Genomic DNA, 24,246 nt, shown 5'->3' with positions numbered 1-24,246 from the left:
ACAAAAGAAATTACGAAGGTACGAGGGACAAATTGGCTGAAGCACAGAGACAAACATTGGTCCTGTTTCGGTTGAACAAAATAAGTGACAGGGCAGGCGGTGACGTAGTGGTATTATCACTGGACCAGTAACCCAAAGACCCAGGGTACTTCTCTGGGGACATGGGTTCGAATCCCACCACAGCAGAAGGTGCAATTTGAATTTAATTAATAAATCTGGAATTAAAAAGCTAGACTATTGATGGCCATGAAACCATTGTCGATTGTTTTTAAAACCCATCTGGTTCACTAATGTCCTTTAGGAAAGGAAATCTGCTGTCCTTACCTGGTCTGGCCTACATGTGACTCCAGATCCACAGCAATGTGGTTAACTCTTACATGCCCTCTGAAATGGCCTAGCAAGCCACTCAGTTGTATCTAACCACTACAAAGTCTATAAAAAGGAATGAAACCGGACGGACCACCCAGCATCGACCTCGGCACCAGAAACGACAATAGCAAACCCAGCCCTGTCGGCCCTGCAAAGTACTAACATCTGGGGGCTTGTGCCAAACTTGGGAGAGCTGTCCCACAGACTAGTCAAGCAACAGCCTGACATAGTCATACTCACGGAAACATACCTTACAGACAATGTCCCAGACACTGCCATCACAATGCCTGGGTATGTTCTGTCCCACCGGCAGGACAGATCCAGCAGAGGTGGTGGCACAGTGGTATACAGTAGGGAGGGAGTTGCCCTGGGAGTCCTCAACATCGACTCTGGACCCCATGAAGTCTCATGGCATCAGGTCAAACACGAGCAAGGTAACCTCCTACTGATTACCACCTACCGCCCTCCCTCAGCTGATGACTCAGTACTCCTCCATGTTGAACACCACTTGGAGGAAGCAATGAGGGTGGCAAGGGCACAAAATGCATTCTGGGTGGGGGACTTCAATGTCCATCACCAAGAGTGGCTTGGTAGCATCAATACTGACCGAGCTGGCCGAGTCCCAAAGGACATAGCTGCTAGATTGGGTCTGCGGCAGGCGGTGGGGGAACCAACACGAGGTAAAAACATACTTGACCTCGTCCTCACCAATCTGCCTACCGCAGATGCTTCTGTCCATGACAGTATTGGTAGGAGTGACCACCACACAGTCCTTGTGGAGACGAAGTCCCGCCTTCACATCGAGGATACCGTCCATCGTGTTGTGTGGCACTATCACCGTGCTAAATGGGATAGATTTCGAACAGATCTAGCAAGGCAAAACTGGGCATCCATGAGGCACTGTGGGCCATCAGCAGCAGCAGAATTGTACTCAACCACAATCTGGAACCTCATGGCCCGGCATATCCCCCACTCGACCATTATCATCAAGCCAGGAGACCAACCCTGGTTCAATGAAGAGTGCAGAGGGCATGCCAGGAGCAGCACCAGGCATACCTCAAAATGAGGTGTCAACCTGGTGAAGCTACAACCCAGGACTACTTGCATGCCAAACTGCGTAAGCAGCATGCGATAGACAGAGCTAAGCGATGCCATAACCAATGGATCAGATCTAAGCTCTGCAGTCCTGCCACATCCAGTCGTGAATGGTGGTGGACAATTAAGCAACTAACTGGAGGAGGTGGCTCCACAAATATCCCCATCCTCAATGATGGGGGAAGCCCAGCACATCAGTGCAAAAGATAAGGCTGAAGCATTTGCAACAATCTTCAGCCAGGAGTGCCGAGTTGATGATCCATCTCGGTCTCCTCCTGAAGTCCCCAGCATCACAGATGCCAGACTTCAAGCCAATTCGATTCACTCCACGTGATATCAAGAAATGACTGAAGGCACTGGATACTGCAAAAGCTATGGGCCCTGACAATATTCCAGAAATAGTACTGAAGACCTGTGCTCCAGAACTTGCTGTGCCCCTAGCCAAGCTGTTCCATTACAGCGACAACACTGGCATCTACCCTGCAATGTGGATAATTGCCCAGGTATGTCCTGTACACAAAAAGCAGGACAAGTCTAACCCGGCCAATTACCACCCCATCAGTCTACTCTCAATCATCCGTAAAGTGATGGAAGGTGTCATCAACAGTGCCATCAAGCGGCACTTGCTTAGCAGCAACCTGCTCAGTGACGCTCAGTTTGGGTTCCACCAGGGCCACTCAGCTCCTGACCTCATTACAGCCTTGGTTCAAACATGGACAAAAGAGCTGAACTCAAAAGGTGAGGTGAGAGTGACTGCCCTTGACATCAAGGCAGCATTTGACCAAGTATGGCATCGAGGAGCCCGAGCAAAACTGAGGTCAATGGGAATCAGGGGGGAAACCCTCCGCTGGCTGGAGTCATACCTAGCACAAAGGAAGATGGCCGTGGTTGTTGGAGGTCAATCATCTGAGCTCCAGGACATCACTGCAGGAGTTCCTTCGGGTAGTGTCCTAGGCCCAACCATCTTCAGCTGCTTCATCAATGACCTTCCTTCAATCATAAGGTCAGAAGTGGGGATGTTCGCTGATGATTGCACAATGTTCAGCATCATTGGTGACTCTTCAGATACTTCAAGTAGTCCGTGTAGAAATGCAGCAAGACCTGGACAATATCCAGGCTTGGGCTGATTCGTGGCAAGTAACATTCGCGCCACACAAGTGCCAGGCAATGACCATCTCCAACAAGAGAGAATCTAACCATCTCCCCTTGACATTCAACGGCATTACCATCGCTGAATCCCCCACTATCAACATCCTAGGGGTTACTATTGACCAGAAACTGAACTGGAGTAGCCATATAAATACAGTGGCTACAAGAGCAGTTCAGAGGCTAGGAATCCTGCGGCAAGTAACTCACCTCCTGACTCCCCAAAGCCTGTCCACCATCTCCAAGGCACAAGTCAGGAGTGTGATGGATAACTCTCCACTTGCCTGGATGGGTGCAGCTCCAACAACACTCAGGACGCTCGACACCATCCAGGACAAAGCAGTCTCCTTGACTTACACCCCATCTACAAACATTCACTCCCTCCACCACCGACGCACAATAGCAGCAGTGTGTACCATCTACAAGATGCATTGCAGCAGTGCACCAAGGCTCCTTAGACAGCACCTTCCAAACCCGCGACCTCTACCAACAAGAAGGACAAGGGCAGCAAATACATGGGAACACCACCACCTGCAAGTTCCCCTCCAAGTCACACACCATCCTGACTTGGAACTATATCGCCGTTCCTTCACTGTCGCTGGGTCAAAATCCTGGAACTGCCTTCCTAACAGCACTGTGGGTCTACCTACCCCAAATGGACTGCAGCGGTTCAAGAAGGCAGCTCACCATCACCTTCTCAAGGGCAATTAGAGATGGGCAATAAATGCTGGCCTGGCCAGCGACGCCCACATCCCATGAATGAATTTTAAAAAATTTAAAAATTCGGTGCTTCATTCCTCACGGCAATGTCTTGACCAATCAGAGTCAAGCTGCCTGGTTTAAAATTTAAACATAGCTTGGCAGTTAACTGTTAGTCCATTACTGGTGCATTCGCCAAGGCAATTCCTCTGCCAATCAGAGTTCACTTGCCATTCAATGAGCACTCTCTTCTCATGCAGTATAAGTTGTTGTTCTCCCTTACATTTGTTATTCTTGTGGTTGTCCTGATGAGTGCAAGATGAAAAGCTTCGACAACATGTCTCCGTTTTCAGCAATTTACATTCCTTCAAGGCACAAAAACCCCAAAAGTAAAGGCAATCAACCGTGGATAACAAAGCGAGTTAAGAAATGTATAAGATTAAAAGAAAAGGTGTAGAAAGTTCCCAGAAATAGTAGTAAACCTGAGGATTGTGTAGATTTTAGAACACAGCAAAGGAAGACAAAGAAACTGATAAAGAAAGGGAAAATAGAATATGAACGTAAGCTAGCAAAAAATTTAAAAATGAACTGTAAATGTTTCTAATTTACATAAAAAAGGAAACGTTTGGCTAAGACAAATGTGGGTCCATTACAGGCAGAGTCGGGAGAACTTATAATGGGGAATAGAGAAATGGTAGAGAAGCTAAATGATTACTTTGCATCGGTCTTCACTGAGTAAAATACAGGAAATCTCCCAGAATTAGAGATCCAAGGGATTAGGGGAAATGAGGAATTGAAGGAAATTAGTATTAGTAAGAAGGCTGTATTGGAGAACGTAATGGGGCTGAAGGTTGATAAGTCTCCAGGACCTGATATTCTACATCCCAGAGTGTCGAACGAGGTAGCAGTGGAGATAGTGGAGATGCATTGGTGATCATCTTCCAAAACTCCATCGATTCTGGGGAGGTTCCTTCAGATTGGAAAGTCGCAAATGTCACCCCACTATTTAAGAAAGGAGGGGGAGAGGTATTAGGGAAATACAGACCTGATAGCCTTACATCAGTCGTTGGGAAAATGCTAGAATCAACACTAAAGGATGTGATAAATGGACACTTGGATAATAATGATCTGATTGGGCATAGACAACATGGATTTATGAATGTGAAATCATGTTTGCCAAACCTGCAGGAGTATTTTGAGGATGTTGCTAACAGAATTGAAAATAGGGGAGTCAGTGGGCATGGTATACTTGGATTTTCAGAAGGCTTTTGATAAAGTCCCTCATAGGAGGTTGGTTAGCAAAATTAAAGCACGTGGGACAGGTGGTAATATACTGGCATGGATTAGGGATTGGTTAACAGGCAGAAAGCAGAAAGTAGGAATAAATGGGTCATTCTCGCGTTGGCAGGCTGTGACTAGTGGGGTACTGCAGGGATCAGTGCTTGGGCTCCAGCCGTTCACAATATATATCAATGATTTGGATGTGGGGACCAAATGTAGTATTTCCAAGTTCGCGGATGACACAAAATTAGGTGGAAATAAGTGTTGTGAAGAGGATGCAAACCGGCTGCAAGGGGATTTGGATAGACTTAGTGAATGGGCAAGACTGTGGCAGATGAAATATAATGTGGAAAAATGTGAGGTTATCCACTTTGGTAGGAGGAACAGATGGGCAGAGGATTTCTTAAATGGTAAGAGGTTGGAAAGTGTAGATGTACAAGGGACCTTGGTGTCCTTGTCAATAAGTCACTTAAAGCTAACATGCAGGTGCAGCAAACAATTAGGAAGGCTACTGGTATGTTCGTCTTTATCGCAAGAGGATTTGAGTACAGGAGTAGTGAATTCTTGCTTCGATTGTTTACAACCTTGGTTAGACCGCACTTGGAGCACCATGTGCAGGTTTGGTCCCCTTACCTTAGGAAGGATATTAGTGCCATTGAGGGAGTGCAATGAAAGTTCACCAGACTTGTTCCCGGGATGGCGGGACTGTCCTATGAAGAGAGATTGGGGAAACTGGGCCTGTATTCTCTAGAGTTTTGAAGAATGAGAGGTAATCTCATTGAAACCTACAAAATACTTAAAGGGATAGTCAGGGTAGATGCAGCTAAGATGTTTCCCCTGGTTGGGGAGTCTAGAACCAGGGGACACAATTTCAATATAAGGGGGAAACCACTCAGGACAGAGATGAGGAGAAATTTCTTTCCTCAGAGGGTTGTGAATCTTTGGAATTCTCTACCCCAGAGGGCTGTGGAAGTTCAGTCATTGAGTATGTTTAAAGCAGAGATTGAAAAATTTCTAAACACAAATGACATAAGGAGATATGCGGATAATGTGGGGAAAAGGCATTGAAGTGGATGATCAGCCATGATCATATTGACTGGCGGGGCAGGCTCAATGGGCTGAATGGCCTACTCCTGTTCCTATGTTTCTATTCTTTGTTCCAAGGAGAAAAGTCAATCTTCTCCGACTTAACTTTGGAGCAAAAGTCCCTTGTCCATGGAATATTCTTTACATTATTTTTATAACTTCGTGTATTTATTCTTTTGACGTTATCTTCTTTTTGCAGGTATGAATTTTGCATAGCAAATTCTGATTGTAAAAGTTCAAAAGAGGAAATCTAGCAGAAATGTCAAGGTTCACTGCACTGCTAAGAAATGCCAATTGAAGATCAGCGATGGGGAGAGTCACCACATTAGTTCAGTTTGATTACTTAGAATTGCTCCTGCCAACTGCAAGCATCAAATTAAAACGTGTGATATGTAATAAACCCAATCAGTAACCAGACCTGAAAGGAACGTATGTAAAGGTTTGAAAACAATGCAATAAATGATCACCTGCCATGTCTTCAGTTGTCTGGGAAGAGCAACAAAAATCTAACGATGAAGTCATCCTTCGTTTCTCATTCCCAAGACAAGTGATTTCAAACATATGTTACCGTGCAAGTGGTAAGCTAACTCGAGAGACAAGTCAATGGGATGGACATCCAATCTCTCTACACTTCCATCTCCCACCAGGATGGCCTGAGCTCTCTCCCTTGAACAAAGATTCAACCAGCCTCCATCCAATACCACACTCCTCCGCCTGGCTGAAAATGTTATCACATTAAAAAACTCCTTCAACTCCACTCACTTCCTCCAAATAAAAGGTGTTACTATAAGTGTCCACATAGGTCTTAGCTGTGCCTGCACTTTCGGTGGGATATGTGACATATTCCTTGTTCCAGTTCTACTCAGGGCTCTTCGCTTAAATCTACACTGATGACTGTATCTGTGCCATTCCCTGCTCATTCCCTCAGCTGGAAAATTTCATTGACTGTGCTTCTAATCTCCACCCCTCTCTTGCCTTCACATTGTCTATCTCCAACTCTTTCCTTCCTTCCTTTCCTTCTCTGTCTCCAATTCTGGAGTTATCAACCAATATTCTCTGTAAGCCCACTGACTCCCACAGTTATCTCCACCACACTTCCTCACACCCTGCTTCCTTTAATGACTCCATTCCCAGTTCCTCTGCCTCTGTCGCACCTGTTTGGAAAATGCACCCTTCCATAATAGCGATTCCAATATATCTACTCTTTCCCTCAACTAAGAATCCACACACACACCCCCGCTCCCACCGCCCCACTCCCACCGCCCTGACAGTGGTTAACAGGTCCTGAACTGTCTCCATTCTATTTCACGCACTTCCAGTCTCATTCTTTCCCCTCCCTCCCGCCCCGAACCACAATAGGATTCCTCTTGTTCTCACCTACGACCCCACCAGCATTCATAGGCAACAAATCATTTTCCTCCATTTTACCACCTCCAGCAGGATGCCGCCATGGAACACATCTTCTCCTCTTTCAGCATTCTGAAGGAACCATTCCTTCTGTGATATCCCGTTCCACCAAACCTTGCTCCATTCCTTTCCATGCAAATGCATGAAGGGCAACACCTGGCCTTTTACTTCCTCTGCCCCTCCGCCCAGAGTCCCAAACATTCCTTCCGGGAGTGAGGGGAAAGGAGAGTGGAAGTGCTTGAAATAGAACGGAGACAGTTTAGGGCCTGTTAATCATGGTCGGGGTAGGGGTGAATTTTTAGTTGAGGAAAAGAGAAGATATAGTGGAAGCACTATTATGGAACGTTGCATTTTACAGCGATTTACTTGTACTTCTTTCTTCTATGTTGACTGCTCACGATATGGTTTCCTGTAGACTGGGGAAACCAAATGCAGTCTGAGTGACCATTCAGTCTGCAAACATAAACCTCAGCTTTCAGTCACCTTTCCTTTTAATGTTCCACCGTGCTCTCACTCTGACCTTTGTATCCTTGGCCTGCTGCAATGTTGTCAAGCTCAATGCAAGGTTGAAGAACAGCACCTCGACTTTCAACTGGGCACTTTATAACCTCTGGACTCAACACTGAGTTCAACAATTTTCGATCGTAGCTTTTTCCCTCATACTCTTTTGTTTTACTTTGCTGTTTTGTTTCTCTCTCTCTCTCGTTTCTCTCTTATTTGCTTCTAGGTGTTAGCTATTCTGGATCCTGCAATTCACACCTCCTCTAGACACATCTTGTGTTTCTTTATTTGTTCCATTACCACTCTTCTCGGCCTTGCACCATGAAACGTTTTGTCATTTAATCTGTCTTGTCCAACACCCTATCACAAATCCTCCCTTTTGTCCTTTTTCACATCTCTCTCCTTTCACTTGCTCAAATCATATTACATTTCAAAGGTTTCCCAGTTCTGATGAAAGGTAACAGACATGAAGCATTAAATTCGTTTCTCTCTCCACAGATGCTGCCAGACCTGCTGATTTCTTCCAGCATGTTCTGTTTTTATTCGAGATTTAAGTCAGCACCTGACTCTCCAACGCAGTGGAATGGGAGATGTGAGACCACCGGATGTGGATAATTTCACAACTCTTGTGCTTTACTGGTAGTGGCACTGTAGTGTGATGCTGAGCATATTCGCAACACTGGTTCCTTTGAGTATATACTCCATTCCTTTTGATTGGATTGAATCACTTCGACTGCCTCCTGGGTGTTTCAGCCTACCTGTTCACTACCCTCTATGTTCATATAATGAGTAGTCAGCATCGATTTCAAAAGGGAAAATCTTGTTTGACCAACCTTATTGATTTTTGAGGGGTAACAGATACAGTAGACAATGGTAATGCAGTAGATGTTATTTATCTGTATTTTCAAAAGTCCTTCGATAAGGTGCCCCATAATGGATGCATGAATAAAATCAGAGACTGTGGTAGCAGGGGACAAGTTGCAGAATGGATTGCTAGCTGTCTTCAAGACAGAAAGCAGAGAGTGCGAGTAAAGGGTAGTTATTCGAGTGGCATAAGGTGGGAAGTGGTGTTCCACAAAGATCAGCGCCGGGAACACTCCTGTTCACAATTTGTATTAACGATTTAGACTTTAGAATCAAAAACACAATTTCTAAATTCGTGGATGACACCAAATCACCAAATCATGGAGGTGGGAGCGGCTAGTCAATACTGAGGAGGGTTGCAACAAATTACAGGACGACATTAATAAACTTGCAAAATGAAAATAAAGTAATTGGCAAATTGGAAGTCCTACACAGATCAATGTGAGGTAGTGCATTTTGGTCGGAAGAATGGAGAGGTCAGTTATCACTTGGAAGGCACAAGTCTAGCTGGGGTAGAGTAACAAAGTGATCTTGGGAGTGCAAACAGATCAATCATTATAGGTTTCCACAGGTTAGCAATGATATAAAAAGCAAACCAAGCACTAGGCTTTATTTCTAGAGGGTTCGAATTAAAAAGTAGAGATGTTATGCTGAACCTATATCGAACCTTAGTTAGATCACACTTTGAGTACTGCATGCAATTCTAGTTGCCATATTATAGAAAGGATATAGAGGCACTGGAGAAAGGGCAGAGAAGATTTACAAAGATGATATCAGCACTGCATGGGCATGCATATTATAAAAGGATTGACAGGCTGGGTCTTATTCTCTTTTGAGAAAAGGAGGCAATGGGTTGACCTACCAGAGGTGTTTAAAATTATGAAAAGTTTTAACAGGATGGATAGAGAAAGGGTATTCTACAGGCTTCCAAACAGTCAGAGAGAGATAACAAATCTGCAGGGAAATCACAGAGATGTGCACAAACTTCAGAGTATTGATTTTGGGCGACGTTAGTTATCCAAATATCGATTGGGATAATTTGAGATTAAAGGGAAAGCCAGGGTGGGGGGGTGTGCATTTTTGCATTGTGTTCAGAGGAACTTCCTTGATCAGTATGTTCTCAGCCCAACTAGAAAGGAGGCATTGCTGGATCTGGTGCTGGGAAATGAACGGAGGCAAGTGGACCAAGTGTCTGTGAGGGAGCATTTGGGTAACAGTGATCATCGTATCATAAGGTTTAGACTCGTAATGCAGAAAAGCAGGGAACAATATAATGTAGAATGGCTAGATTAGGGCTAATTTCAATGTGAAGAAAAGGGTTCTAACCAGGATAAAATGGAACCAAAGACTGACAGGAAAAATTGCAATGGAATAATGGGTTATTATTAAGGAAGAGGTGTTTCAGTACAGTCTAGGTACATTCCAACAAGGGTGAAAGGTAGACGAAGCAAGCTCTTTGGATGACGAGGGAGATAGAGATGATGATGAAACAAAAAACAGGTAACCGTGTATATGATGTATGACAAGTGAATTCTTCAAGTGAGAACTGGGTCACATACAATTGGTTGAGAGGGAAGGTGAATAGGAAATACGACTGGGAATAGAACAGCAGTCAACATAAAAGAGAACAAAAAATCTCCTACCGCATGTAAATAGTAAGCGGGTAGTAAGAGGTGGAGTGAGACCATTTAGGGACAAAAGGGTGCAGGGCAAGTCTAGAATAGTTGATGAGTACTTTGTATTGGTGTTTACTAAGAAACAGGAATTTACTAAGAAACAGGAATCTGACAAATTATCAGTAGAAACAGAGAGAGTAGAGGAATGGATAGGATCAAAATTGAGAGGGAGGAGATACTAGAAAGATTGGCTATGCTTATGGTGGTTAAGCCATTTGGTCCAGAGGGCTTGCATCCCAGGATGCTAAAGGAAATGAGGGTAGTGATAATGGAAAGGCTTGCCATAACCGTCCAATCTTCCCTAGATATGGTGGAAGTGCCAGAGTGGCAACTATGACCCCGTTATTCAAGAAAGGGGGTAAGGACAATTCTAGAAACTGCAGGGCAGTCAATTTAAAAGCAGGGTGGATAAGGTTTTAGAAACAGTCATCAGGCAAAAAAAAATTCAGCAGGTACTGGAGAGTTTTGAATTAATTTAGGATAGTCAGCACGGATTTGCAAAAGGCAGATCATGCTTGACTAATCGAATCTAATTGATTGTTTTTTTATGAAGTAACAGAGAAAGTTGATGGAGGAAATGTGGTGAACGCTGTCTATATGTGGATTTCAAGAAAGCATTTGATAAGGTACCACATAAAATGCTGGTTAACAAAATTGTGCCTCATGGAATAGGAGGGTCAGTGTCCAATTGGTTAAAATTTGGCTTAAGGACAGAAAACAGTGGGTCATAGTAAATGATTGTTATTCAGACTGGCGGATGGTAGACATTGGTGTTTCCCAAAGGTCAGTGCTAGGGCCATTTTTTTTGTTGCTACATATAAATGACTTGGATCTTGGAATACATAGTAGAATTTTAAAATTTGCCATTGACTTGGAGGTGTGTCGAACACTGAGGATGATACCAATTGCCTGCAACAAGACATAGATAGGCCAGCAAATTGGGCAGACAAGTGGCAGATGGAATTAAATACAAATGTGAAGTATTTGGCAGAAGAGGTGGGTAGAGGCAATATGGACTTAATGCCGCATTCTAAAGAAAGTGCAGGAACAGAGGGATTTGGGTGCATTTACATCGATCTTTGGAAATGACAGGGCATATTGAGAGACTGGTTAGCAAAGCATATGGGATCTTGGGCTCCATAAATAGAGGCATAGGGTACAACAGAAGGGATGTAATGCTGAAACTGTATAAAATGCTGGTTCGGTCACAGTTGGAGTATGGCTTACAGTTCTGGTCGCCACATTACAGGAAGGACATAGTTGCTCCGGATAGAGTGCAGAAGAGATTTACAAAAATATTGCCAGGGCTTGAAAGTTGCAGCTATGAGGAAAGATTCGATAGGCTAGGGTTGTTTTCCTTAGAACAGAGGAGGCTCAGGGGTGACTTAATTGAGGTGTACAAAATTATGAGGAGCCAAGATAGAGTAGAAAGGAAGGACCTGTTTCCCCTAGCAGAGAGGCCAATTACCAGGGGACACAGATTTAAGATAATTGGTAGAAGGATTAGAGGGGACATGAGGAAAATCCTTTTCACCCAGAGGGTGGTGAGTGCCTGGAATTCACTGCCAGGAATGGTGGTGGAGGCAGAAACTCTCAATTCTTTTAAAAGGTACCTGGGCATGCACCTGAAGTGCTGTAACCTGCAATGCTAAGGACCAGGTGCTAGAAGGTGGAATTAGATTAGGCAGCTCGTTTTTTTGGCTGGCACAAACATGACAGGCTGAATGGCCTCCTTCTGTTCTGTAATTTTTCTATAGTTCTATGGTTCCACAGGAATATAGGAACATAGGAGCAGGAGTAGGCCATTCAGCCCATTGATCCTGCCCCGCAATTCAATATGATCATGGCTGATCATCCACTTCAATGCCTTTTCCCCATATTATCCTCATATCCCCTTATGGCATTTGCATTTAGAAATATGCCAATCTTTGCTTCAATGACTGAGTTTCCACGACCCTCTGGGGTAGAGAATTCCAAAGATTCACAACCCTCTGAGTAAAGAAATTTCTCCTCACCTCTGTCCTAAGTGGCTTCCCCCTTATTTTGAAATTCTTTCCCCTGGTTCTAGACTCCCCAACCAGGGAAAACATCTTATCTGCATCTACCCGTCTATCCTTTTATATTTTGTAGGTTTCAATGAGATCACCTCTCATTCTTCACGAGAGTACAGGCCCAGTTTCCCCAATCTCTTTTCACAGGACAGTCCCGCCATCCCAGGAGCAAGTTTGGTGAACCTTCGTTGCACTCGCTCTATGCCAATAATATCCTTCCAAAGGTAAGGGGACAAAAACTGCACACAGTACTCCAAGTGCCGTCTAACCAAGGTTCTATACAATTGAAGCAAGACTTCACCACTCCTGTACTCAAACCCTCTTGCGGTAAAAGCTGACATACTCTTAGCCTTCGTAATTGCTTGCTGCACCTGCATGTTAGCTTTCAGTGACTTATTGATGGGGACACCCAGGTCCCTTTGTATATCTACACTTTCTAATCTCTTACCATTTAAGAAATACTCTGCACATCTATTCCTCCGACCAAAAGTGGATAACCTCACATTTTCCACATTAGATTTTTTTTAGATTAGATTAGAGATACAGCACTGAAACAGGCCCTTCGGCCCACCGAGTCAGTGCCGACCATCAACCACCCACTTATACTAATCCTACACTAATCCCATATTCCTACCAAACATCCCCACCTGTCCCTATATTTCCCTACCACCTACCTATACTAGTGACAATTTATAATGGCCAATTTACCTACCAACCTGCAAGTCTTTTGGCTTGTGGGAGGAAACCGGAGCACCCGGAGAAAACCCACGCAGACACAGGGAGAACGTGCAGACTCCACACAGGCAGTACCAGGAATCGAACCCGGGTCCCTGGAGCTGTGAGGCTGCAGTGCTAACCACTGCATTATATTCCATCTGCCTCATTGTTGCACGCTCTCTAAGTCTGTCCAAATCCCCTTGAAGCGGCTTTGCATCTTCCTCACAACACACATTCCCACCTAGTTTTGTGTCATCTGCGAACTTGGAAATACTACATTTGGTCCCCATATCCAAATCATTGATATATATTGTGAACAGTTAACCTTTAACAGTTAACCTGTTAACCTTCATAACGCTCTGGTTAGGCTCCCAATAGAGTATTGTGTCCATTTCTGGTCACCGAACTTTAGGCAGGAAGTGAGCGTCCTTGAGCAGGTGCAGAGGAGATTTACCAGAATGGTTCCAGGGATGGAGGATTTTAGTTACAAGGCTATATTGGAAAAGTTGGGGTTGTTCTCCCTGGAGCAGAGCTTGATGGAGGATTTGATAGAGGTGTACAAGATTATGACAAGCTGAGATTCCTTCAATCGTAAGTTCAGAAGTGAGGATGTTCGCTGATTATTGGACAACGTTCAGCACCATTTGAGACTCCTCAGATATTAAAGCAGTCCGTGTAGAAATGCAGCAAGACCTGGACAATATCCAGGCTTGGGCTGATAAGTGGCAAGTAACATTTGCGCCACACAAGTGCCAGGCAGTGACTGTCTCCAACAAGAGAGACCCCAACCATCTCCCCTTGTCATTCAATGGTATTACAATTGCTAAATCCCCCATTATCAGCATCCTTGGCGTTACCATTGACCAGAAGCTGAACTGAAGCAGCCATATAAATTCCGTGGCTACAAGAGCAGATCAGGGGTTAGGAATCCTGCGGTGAGTAACTCACCTCGTGACTCCAAGACATAAGTCAGGTGTGCAATGGAATACTCACCACTTGCCTGGATGGATGCAGCTCCAACAACACTTAAGAAACTCGACATCATCCGGACAAAGCAGCCCACTTGATCGGTACCCCATCCACAAACATTCACTCCCTTCACCACCGACACACACTAACTGCATTGTGTACTATTTACAAAATTCACTGCAGCAATGCAGAAAGGATCCTTAGACAGCACCTTCCAAACCTTCGACATCTAACACCGAGAAGGGCAAGGGCAGCAGATGCATGAGAACACCACCACTTGTAAGTTCCCCTCCACACACCATCCTGACTTGGAACTATATCGCCGTTCCTTCACTGTCGCTGGGTCAAAATCCTGGAACTCTCTTCCTAACAGCACTGTGGGTGTACCTACCCCACATGGACTGCAGCGGTTCAAGAAGGCAGCTCACCACCACCTTCTCAAGGGCAATTAGGGATGGGCAATAAATGCTGGCCTGGCCAGTGATGCCCAAGCCCCAGGAACGAATAAAAAAAAAAGATAAGTTAGGCAAGCAAAAACTGTTCCATTAACTGATGGCGCAAAGACTAGCGGACACAGATTGAAGGTTTTGGACGGGATGCAGGGAGCATGTTAGGAAAACCTTCTTTTACGCAATGAGTAGTAATGTCCTGAAATTCCCCGCCCATGAGAGTGGTGGAAGTGGAGGCAATCAATGATTTCAAGAGGAAATTGGATGGACACTTGAAGGAACTAAACTTGCAGGGGTACAAGGATCAAGTGAAGGAGTGGGACTGACTGGATTGCTCTGCAGAGAGTTGGCACGGACTCGATGGGCTGAATGGCCTCTTTATATGCCATGGATGACTCGATGACTTCAAAATATTTCTTTGTGTGGGGAAGCGCATAACTAGAGTCTATCAATATAGGGCAGTCACCAAGAAATCCAATATGGAATTCAGAACAAACTTCTTTACCCAATGAATGGTGGCTAGGGGAGACAGAGTGACGAGGGGAGACGGAGTGGCGAGGGGAGACGGCGTGGCGAGGGGAGACGGCGTGGCGAGGGGAGACGGCGTGGCGCGGGGAGACGGCGTGGCGCGGGGAGACGGCGTGGCGCGGTGAGACGGCGTGGCGCGGGGAGACGGCGTGGCGCGGGGAGACGGCGTGGCGCGGGGAGACGGCGTGGCGCGGGGAGACGGCGTGGCGAGGGGAGACGGCGTGGCGAGGGGAGACGGCGTGGCGAGGGGAGACGGAGTGGCGAGGGGAGACGGAGTGGCGAGGGGAGACGGCGTGGCGAGGGGAGACGGCGTGGCGAGGGGAGACGGCGTGGCGAGGGGAGACGGCGTGGCGAGGGGAGACGGAGTGACGAGGGGAGACGGAGTGACGAGGGGAGACAGAGTGACGAGGGGAGACAGAGTAACGAGGGGAGACAGAGTGACGAGGGGAGACAGAGTGACGAGGGTAGACAGAGTGACGAGGGTAGACAGAGTGACGAGGGTAGACAGAGTGGCTAGGGGAGACAGAGTGACGAGGGGAGACAGAGTGACGAGGGGAGACAGAGTGACGAGGGGAGACAGAGTGACATGGGGAGACAGAGTGGCTCGGGGAGACAGAGTCCCTACTAACAGCTGTTGTTAAAACAAAAAGGGGTGAAGGAAAATTATCTAAAATTATTGAACACAAGATTAAGTCCTGAAGTTTCCTCCCCCACCTCTGCCCCCCTTTGTTTTGACAGCAAATGTTGGTGGTTATTCTGCTTTCTCAGTGACACTTCCTCTGGACATATATTTTGTCCTTTGCCTCTCCAATTACCATCTCCTTTTGCCTCGCACCAACATCGCTTTTGTCACGTAATCTCTCCTGCCTTTCACCCTATCATAGATCCTCACTTTTGTTCTTTCTTCCCATCCCCCTTTCACTTGCTTGAAACCTGTTATACTTCTAACTTTTCCCAGTTCTGACGAAAGCTCACTGTCCTGAAACGTTAACTCTGCTTCTCTCTCCCCGGATGCTGCCAGACCTGCTGAGTATTTCCAGCATTTTCTGTTTTTAATTTCAGATTTCCAGCAACCGCAGTATTTTGCTCTTGGATGACTGGAAATGAAGGATGAATGGAGAGAAGGATGAATGGAGAGAAGGATGAATGGAGAGAAGGATGGATGGAAAGCAGGATGGATAGACACTCGACACTAAGCTGACTCATTTACCTGTTTGTATGCTGGTGGAGGGTCTGACTCGATAACATTTGTGCCGTTCTTGGCCATGAGACTGTGAACAATCTCACGGTTGGTTTTCATTGGAAAGTCTTGCCCACAGATATTGATGAGGTATCTCCACGGGACAGAGTTCTGCAACAATTCCTCCATACAGTTCAGATCAGCCTGAACTCTGGACCATGAGGCGTATATCACCGACTCCAATTTTCGGACAACGAAGACATTACTGAAGCAGGAAGCGATGGCCTGAACCGCAGAGTGAAACGGCTTTGGAGACTTCTTGTCCACGTGGACACAGTACACATTCTGAGGAGCATAGATGCCTCTGAGGAGCCTCTCAAACATCTCAATGTTTTTATTGATCACCATAGAATAGGCCAGAGGGAAATCACGTTCCTCAGCACTTAAGGGGAAAGTGATGTACTTGCGGTTTTTAACTAAAGAATCACAGTCTCTGGTCATCGATAAATAATCAATTTCAGTGAAAACTCGATGTTTGTTTGCGATTGTGATCGACTTTAAAAGAGCGGTTTGAACGGCTTCTGGATCACCACGAATTATCTTCCAACAGCTCGAGTTCTTTTCTGACAGCTCAAGGGGTTCATACCTCGCCCGGTAAACTGGCTTCAGGTTAGGTGTTTTCCAACTGTGCACTGACAGATTTGCCCCCTGGCAAAAATATCGATAAAGGAAAGTCAGGGAGAGTGCGCATAGGATTGAGCGCAGTCTTAGCCGCCTGTAAACGCATGGAGCCAACTTTCTCATCGCTCTTCCGCGGGTGTCTTTGAAGTTTTCATATAATCTAATTTCCAGGTAGAGTTCTTATGCAGATGTGCAAACTGAGGATCTGTAGTCTTGGAAAGGAGACATTTCGTTCCAAGAATTTGAATAAACTTGAGTTCCAAAGGCTCAGGTACCTGATGAATTCAAATCTGATGCAAGTGTGAATTCATTGGGGTGCAGCCGGATGCCCCTGTTCGACAGCTCCCACCTGATCCTTGGTGGCTTATCCTCCCTTCTCTGTGTTCGGTCGGACTTGACACCTTCGCCCACTCTCGCTGTCTCTGCCTTTGTGTGGTGCTCAGCGTCTCAGCTTCTTGCTGCAGGAATCGGATCATCTTTTCACAAAGGTTCTGGCAATAGGTTTCTCCGTCATGTAACTGGTATCCGTCATGTGCACAGTTTCCACGTAACTTGGAGCTTTCTGTAAAGGTGCGGAGAGATCTTTTAAAGGACTCAAGACGCTAAACTGTAAGAAGAAAAACACTGGCACGTTTCACAGAATCCAGAACAAGAGAGCATATGTCACACACAGGAGAGAAAACAGAGAAAGACTTGCATTTCTATAACGCCTTGCAAGACCGGAAGTCGGCCCAACCCGCTTTACAGTCAAATAAATGTGCTGAAGTGTAGTTATATTTTGTAATGTTGGAAACACGGCAGTCAATGTGCGCACAATAAACTTTCCCAGACCACAATGTGATAATAACCGGATGTTCTGAGTTAGAGACGTTGCTTGATGGATACACATAGGATGTTTGGAATGGATTTTGGACAGATTGTATCAAAAAAAAAACGAGATTGTTGGATATGAGCCTGGCATAAAATACATCTGGGCATATGAGGCATGCTTCATTAAATGCTTAGACTACAAACCTGCTTAGCTACAGTAGAGAGGGAAATGGGGATAGAAACAGAAAGTGCTGGAAATAGCCTCAGGCAGCATCAGAACTGCCCAAGGCAAGGGCACAGACCTGAAACGGTAACTCTGCTTCTCTCTCTCTAGATGCTGCCTGATCTGCTGAGTATTTCCAGAATTTTCTCATTTTATTTCAGATTTCCAGCATCTGCAGTATTTTGCTTTTATATTATTTCAGGCCATTGACCCCTCCTCAGAATTGTGAGTAATTTGAGACGTAACTTTTTAAACAAAGCAGGAAATGGGTGGTGGTGAAGAAAGGGAAGACATGTGATAGGGCAGGAGGCAGCACAGATTAAATGGAAAAAAAAAGGATGTTGGTGCAGGGAGAAAGGAAATGGTATTGGAACGATGAAAGAAACAAAGGTTGGGTCGAGAGGAGGTGTACCTGGGAATAACAGAAACATCTCCAACAGATACCGTCTGAAAACAAAAACTAACCTCAAAAGGAAATAAAAATCAGGGGCAGAGATTATGATCTGAAATTGTTGATTTCCTGTCGATTAAAATGGGTCTAGTCCGAGTCCCATTCTGATTGATATCCTACAGGTTTAAGTGGAAACAATCCCAAACCAAATGATAACCTATTGATGGGATGTGATAAAACGAGACTATCACTCTTCACGATCAGGTATTACAAGTGCACCCAGTGTCTGCACAGAGTCACAGGTCTGTCAGATCCAGATCCCGGCCTGCTCAGAGTTTGGGACTTCAAAATTGGCCTTGAGGCTGGGCTGAGCCCGGATTCTATAATCCTAATCTGTTTTATGCTCCGGACTTTCAATGGGTTTCTGTGTTTAAAAGTGAAAAAGGAAGAGATTGAATTCGCTGGGTTCGGAGGTTCTAGCTTCACCTCCAGACCCTGCTGAGAAGCTGTGTGGAATGTGTCACAAAGCATTGTTTCAAAGGAAAAAGAACAGTACAGCACAGAAACAGGCCATTCGGCCCTCCAAGCCTGCGCCGATCTTGATGCTTGCCTGAACTAAAACCTTCTGCACTTCCGGGGTCCATATCCCTCTATTCCCATCCTATTCATGTATTTGTCAAGATGCCTCTTAAACGTCGCTATCGTACCTGCTTCCACCACCTCCCCCGGCAGCAAGTTCCAGGCACTCACCACCCTCTGTGTAAAGAACTTGCCTTGCACATCCCCTCTAAACTTTGCCCCTCGCACCTTAAAGCTATGTCCCCTAGTAACTGACTCTTCCACCCTGGAAAAAAGCTTCTGACTATCCACTCTGTCCATGCCGCTCATAACTTTGTAAACCTCTATCATGTCGCCCCCCCCCCCCCACCTCTGTCATTCCAGTGAAAACAATCCGAGTTTATCCAACCTCTCCTCATAGCTAATGCCCTCCAGACCAGGCAACATCCTGGTAAACCTCTTCCGTACCCTCTCCAAAGCCTCCACGTCCTTCTGGTAGTGTGGCGACCAGAATTGTATGCAATATTCTAAGTGTGGCCGAACTAAAGTTCTGTACAGCTGCAACATGACTTGCCAATTTTTATACTCTATGCCCCGACCGATGAAGGCAAGTATGCCGTATGCCTTCTTGACTACCTTATCCACCCGCGTTGCCACTTTCAGTGACCTGTGGACCTATATGCCCAGATTTCTCTGCCTGTCAATACTCCTAAGGGTTCTGCCATTTACTGTATACCTCCCACCTGCATTAGACCTTCCAAAATGCATTACCTCACATTTGTCCGGATTAAACTACATCTGCCATTTATCCGACCAAGTCTCCAACCGATCTAAATCTTGCTGTATCCTCTGACAACCCTCATCATTATCCGCAACTCCACCAACCTTTGTGCTGTCTGCAAACTTACTAATCAGACCAGCTACATTTTCCTCCAAATCATTTATATATACTACAAACAGCAAAGGTCCCAGCACTGATCCCTGCGGAACACCACTAGTCACATCCCTCCATTCAGAAAAACACCCTTCCACTGCTACCCTCTGTCTTCTATGACCAAGCCAGTTCTGTATCCATCTTGCCAGCTCACCTCTGATCCCGTGTGACTTCACCTTTTGTACCAGTCTGCCTTGAGGGACCTTGTCAAAGGCTTTACTGAAGTCCATATAGATAACATCCAATGCCCTTCCCTCATCAATCATCTTTGTCACTTCCTCAAAAAACTCAATCAAGTTAGTGAGACATGACCTCCCCTTCACAAAACCATCCTGCCGCTCGCTAATAAGTTTGTTTGTTTCCAAATGGGAGTAAATCCTGTCCCGAAGAATCCTCTCTAATAATTTCCCTACCACTGACATAAGGCTCACTGGCCTGTAATTTCCTGGATTATCCTTGCTACCCTTCTTTAACAAAGGAACAACATTGGCTATTCTCCAGTCCTCTGGGACCTCACCTGTAGCCAATGAGGATACAAAGATTTCTGTCAAGGCCCCAGCAATTTCTTCCCTTGCCTCCCTCAGTATTCTGGGGTAGATCCCATCAGGTCCTGGTGACTTATCTACCTTAATGCTTTGCAAGACGCCCACCACCTCCTCCTTTTTGATAACGACATGACCCAGACTATCTACACTCCCTTCCGTAGACTCAACATCCACCAAGTCCTTCTCTTTGGTGAATACTGATGCAAAGTACTCATTTATTACCTCGCCCATTTCCTTTGGCTCCACATTTAGATTCCCTCCTCTGTCCTTGAGTGGGCCAACCCTTTCCCTGGTTACCCTCTTGCTCTTTATATACGTATAAAAAGCCTTGGGAGTTTCCTGTTTGCCAATGACTTTTCATGACCCCTTTTAGCCCTCCTGACTCCTTGCTTAAGTTCCTTCCTACTGTCTTTATATTCCTCAAGGGATTTGTCTGTTCCTAGTCTTCCAGCCCTTACAAATGCTTCCTTTTTCTTTTTGACTAGGCTCACAATATCCCATGTTATCCAAGGTTCCCGAAACTTGCCAAACTTGTCTTTCTTCCTCACAGGAACATGCCGGTCCTGGATTCTAATCAACTAACGTTTGAAAGACTCCCACATGTCAGATGTTGATTTACCTTCAAACAGCCGCCCCCAATCTAAATTCTTCAGTTCCTGCCTAATATTGTTATAATTAGCCTTCCCCCAATTTAGCACCTTCACCCGAGGACTACTCTTATCCTTATCCACGAGTATCTTAAAACTTATGGAATTATGGTCACTGTTCCCGAAATACTCCCCTACTGAAACTTCGACCACTCATTCCCCAATACCAGGTCCAGTACGGCCCCATCCCTAGTTGGACTATCTACATATTGTTTCAAGAAGCCCTCCTGGATGCTCCTTATACATTCTGCCCCATCCAAGCCCCTAGCACTAACTGAGTCCCAGTCAATATAGGGGAAGTTAAAATCACCCACCACTACAACCCTGTTACCTTTACATCTTTCCAAAATCTGTCTACATATCTGCTCCTCTACCTCCCGCTGGCAGTTGGCAGGCCTGTAGTAAACCCCCAACATCATGACTGCACCCTTCCTATTCCTGAGCTCCACCCATATTGCCTCGCTGCATGACCTCTCTGAGGTGTCCTCCCGCAGTACAGCTATGATATTCTCCTTAACCAGTAATGCAACTCCCCCACCCCTTCTACATCCCTCTCTATCCCGCCTGAAGCTTCTAAATCCCAGAACATTTAGCTGCCAATCCTGTCCTTCCCTCAACCAAGTCTCTGTAATAGCAACAACATCATAGTTCCAAGTACTAATCCAAGCTCTAAGATCATCTGCCTTACCTGTTATACTTCTTGCATTGAAACAAATGCACTTCAGACCACCAGTCCCGCTGTTCTCCGCAACATCTCCCTGCCTGCTCTTCCTCTTAGTCTTACTGGCCTTATTTACTCGTTCCCCCTCATTTATTTCACCTGCTGTTCTACTGCTCTGGTTCCCACCCCCCTACCACACTAGTTTAAACCTTCCCGAGTGATGCTAGCAAACCTCGCAGCCAGGATATTTGTGCCCCTCCAGTTTAGATGCAACCCATCCTTCTTGTACAGGTCCCATCTGTCCCTCAAGAGGTCCCAATGATCCAGATATCTAAAACCCTCCCTCCTACACCAGCTGTTCAGCCACGTGTTTAGCTGCACTATCTTCCTATTTCTAGCCTCACTGGCACGTGGCACAGGGAGTAATCCTGACATTACAACCCTAGAGGTCCTGTTTTTTAACTTTCTACCTAACTGCCTAAACTCCCCCTGCAGGACTTCGTCACTCTTCCTGCCTATGTCATTGGTACCGATGTATACCACAACCTCTGGCTGTTCACCCTCCCCCTTCAGAATGCCTTCTGTCCGTGCAGAGACATCCTTGACCCTGGCACCAGGGAGGCAACATACCATCCTGGAGTCTCTTTCACGTCCACAGAAGCACCTATCTGTGCCCCTGACTGTAGAGTCCCCTATAACTGTTGCTCTTCTGTGCTTTGTCCCTCCCTGCTGAACAACAGTACCAGCCGTGGTGCCACTGCTCTGGCTGCTGCTGTTGTTTTCCCCTGATAGGCCATCCTCCCCAACAGTATCCAAAATGGTATACTTGTTAGAGAGGGGGACAGCCACAGGGGATTCCTGCACTGACTGCCTGCCCCTTCTAGCGGTCACCCATCTATCTGCCTGCACCTTGGGTGTAACCACTTCTCTAAAACTCCTGTCTATGACACTTTCCGCCACCTGCATGCTCCTAAGTGCATCCAGTTGCTGCTCCAACCGATCCATGCGGTCTGTGAGGAGCTGCAACTGGGTACACTTCCTGCAGATGTAGTCGTCCGGCACGCTGGAAGCGTCACGGACCTCCCACATCTCACAGGTGAAGCACTTCACCCCTCTAACTGACATTTCTAGCAATAATTAATAAATTAATTTAAAATAAATATTAAATCCTTACTAAATTATGTTACAATTAACTATATGGTTCCTAGTGCTAGATTTCTACGATAAATATTAAATGCTAACGAAATACAGTAATCTCCTCCCTCTAGTTTAGTTACTCTACTTATTAACTAGTTAATTAAGGTTTTAATCAATTTTTATCAATGTTTTATTTTCGAATTCAGTACAAATTCCCTACCAGCCAATCAGGTCACAGCTTTCCAGCGAATTTTTCAGTTTTTTTCCCAGAGGTAAATTTTTTATACTTACTGGTCCGGAACTCCGCCCTCCAAGTCTTCTCCCTGGAAGTCGGCCGCAAATTCCTGAGGTAAGTTTTTTATACTTGCCGGGCTGGAACTCCGTCCTCCGAGTCTTCTCCTTGGATGAAGGCCGTGAATCCCCAAGGTAAGTTTTTTATACATGCCGGTCCGGAACTCCGCCCTCCGAGTCTTCTCCCTGGATGTAGGCCGCGAATCGCCGAGGTAAGTTTTTTGTACTTACCGGTCCGGAACTCCACCCTCCGAGTCTTCTCCGAGGATGAAGGCCGCGAATCCCCGAGGTAAGTTTTTTTATACTTACCGGTCTGGAACTCCACCCTCCGAGTCTTCTCCGTGGTCGCTGCAGTTTTAAAGGTGGTGCAGGAGCGGAGAGACTCGGGGGTTCAGATGTACAAATCATTGAATATAGCAGGACAGGTTGATCAGGCTGTTAAACAAATTCGAAGATCCATGACTGTGTACCAACATACGAACGTACGAATTAGGAGCAGACGTAGGCCACTCGGCCCCTCTAGCCTGCTCCGCCATTCAATAAGATCATGGCTGATCTGTTTGTGTCTCGAATTCCACACTCCCATTTACCCCCGATAACCTTTGATTCCGTTCCCGACCAAGAATCTATCTACCTCTGCTTAAAAATATACAATGACTACTCCCTCCATCACTTCTGAGGCCGAGAGTTCCAAAGTCGTATAACCCTGAGAGAAGAAATTTTCCCCATCTCTGTCCTAAAAGGGCGATCCCTAATTTCAAACAGAGACCCCTAGTTCTGGACTCACCCAGAACAGGAAATATCCTTTCTACATCCACCTTGTCAAGATCATTCAGGATCTTATATACTTCAATCAAGTCTCCCCTCACTCTTCTAAACTCTAGTGAAAACAAGCCCAGTCTGTCCAGTGGTTCCTCATAAGACAACCTGCTCACTCCAGGTATCAATCTTGTAACCGCCTCCAACACATTCACATCCTTTCTTAAATAAGGAGACCAAAACTGCATATAGTATTCAAGATGTGATCTCACCAATGGCCTGTATAACTGAAGCATAACATCCTTACTTTTATTTTCAATTCCTCTCGTAATAAAGGATAGCATTCCATTAGCCTTCTGTATGACTTGCTGTACCTGTATACTAACTTTTTGTGATTCATGCACTAGAACACCTAGATCCTTCCACACCTGGGAGTGCTGCAGTCCTTCTGCATTTATGTCACACCCTGTTTTTTTATTCTTCCTGCCAAAGTGAACAACTTCACCTTTTCCCACATTATACTCCATCTGCAGATTTTTTCCCACTCACTCAACTTATCTAGATTGGTCTTCAAGCTCTTTATGTCCCTTT

At 45.6% G+C, this 24,246-nt stretch overlaps 1 protein-coding gene across 1 annotated transcript in view; it reads right to left on the bottom strand.

Annotated features, from left to right (window-relative positions):
• Positions 1 to 24,246, bottom strand: part of LOC137385106 (beta-1,3-galactosyl-O-glycosyl-glycoprotein beta-1,6-N-acetylglucosaminyltransferase 3-like) — a 50,478-nt gene that overhangs the window by 1,801 nt on the left and 24,431 nt on the right. The window contains exon 3 of the mRNA XM_068059875.1: positions 16,049 to 17,261. Within this exon, the coding sequence (XP_067915976.1) occupies positions 16,049 to 16,822 (774 nt within the window). The 5' untranslated portion in view covers positions 16,823 to 17,261. The remainder of the gene's footprint in view (positions 1 to 16,048; positions 17,262 to 24,246) is intronic.

The sequence above is a fragment of the Heterodontus francisci genome, chromosome 28 (genome assembly GCF_036365525.1).
Source record: "Heterodontus francisci isolate sHetFra1 chromosome 28, sHetFra1.hap1, whole genome shotgun sequence".
NCBI lineage: Eukaryota > Metazoa > Chordata > Chondrichthyes > Heterodontiformes > Heterodontidae > Heterodontus > Heterodontus francisci.
The sequence above is the reverse complement of the archived record's forward strand: the minus strand, read 5'-3'. Positions and strand labels throughout refer to the sequence as shown.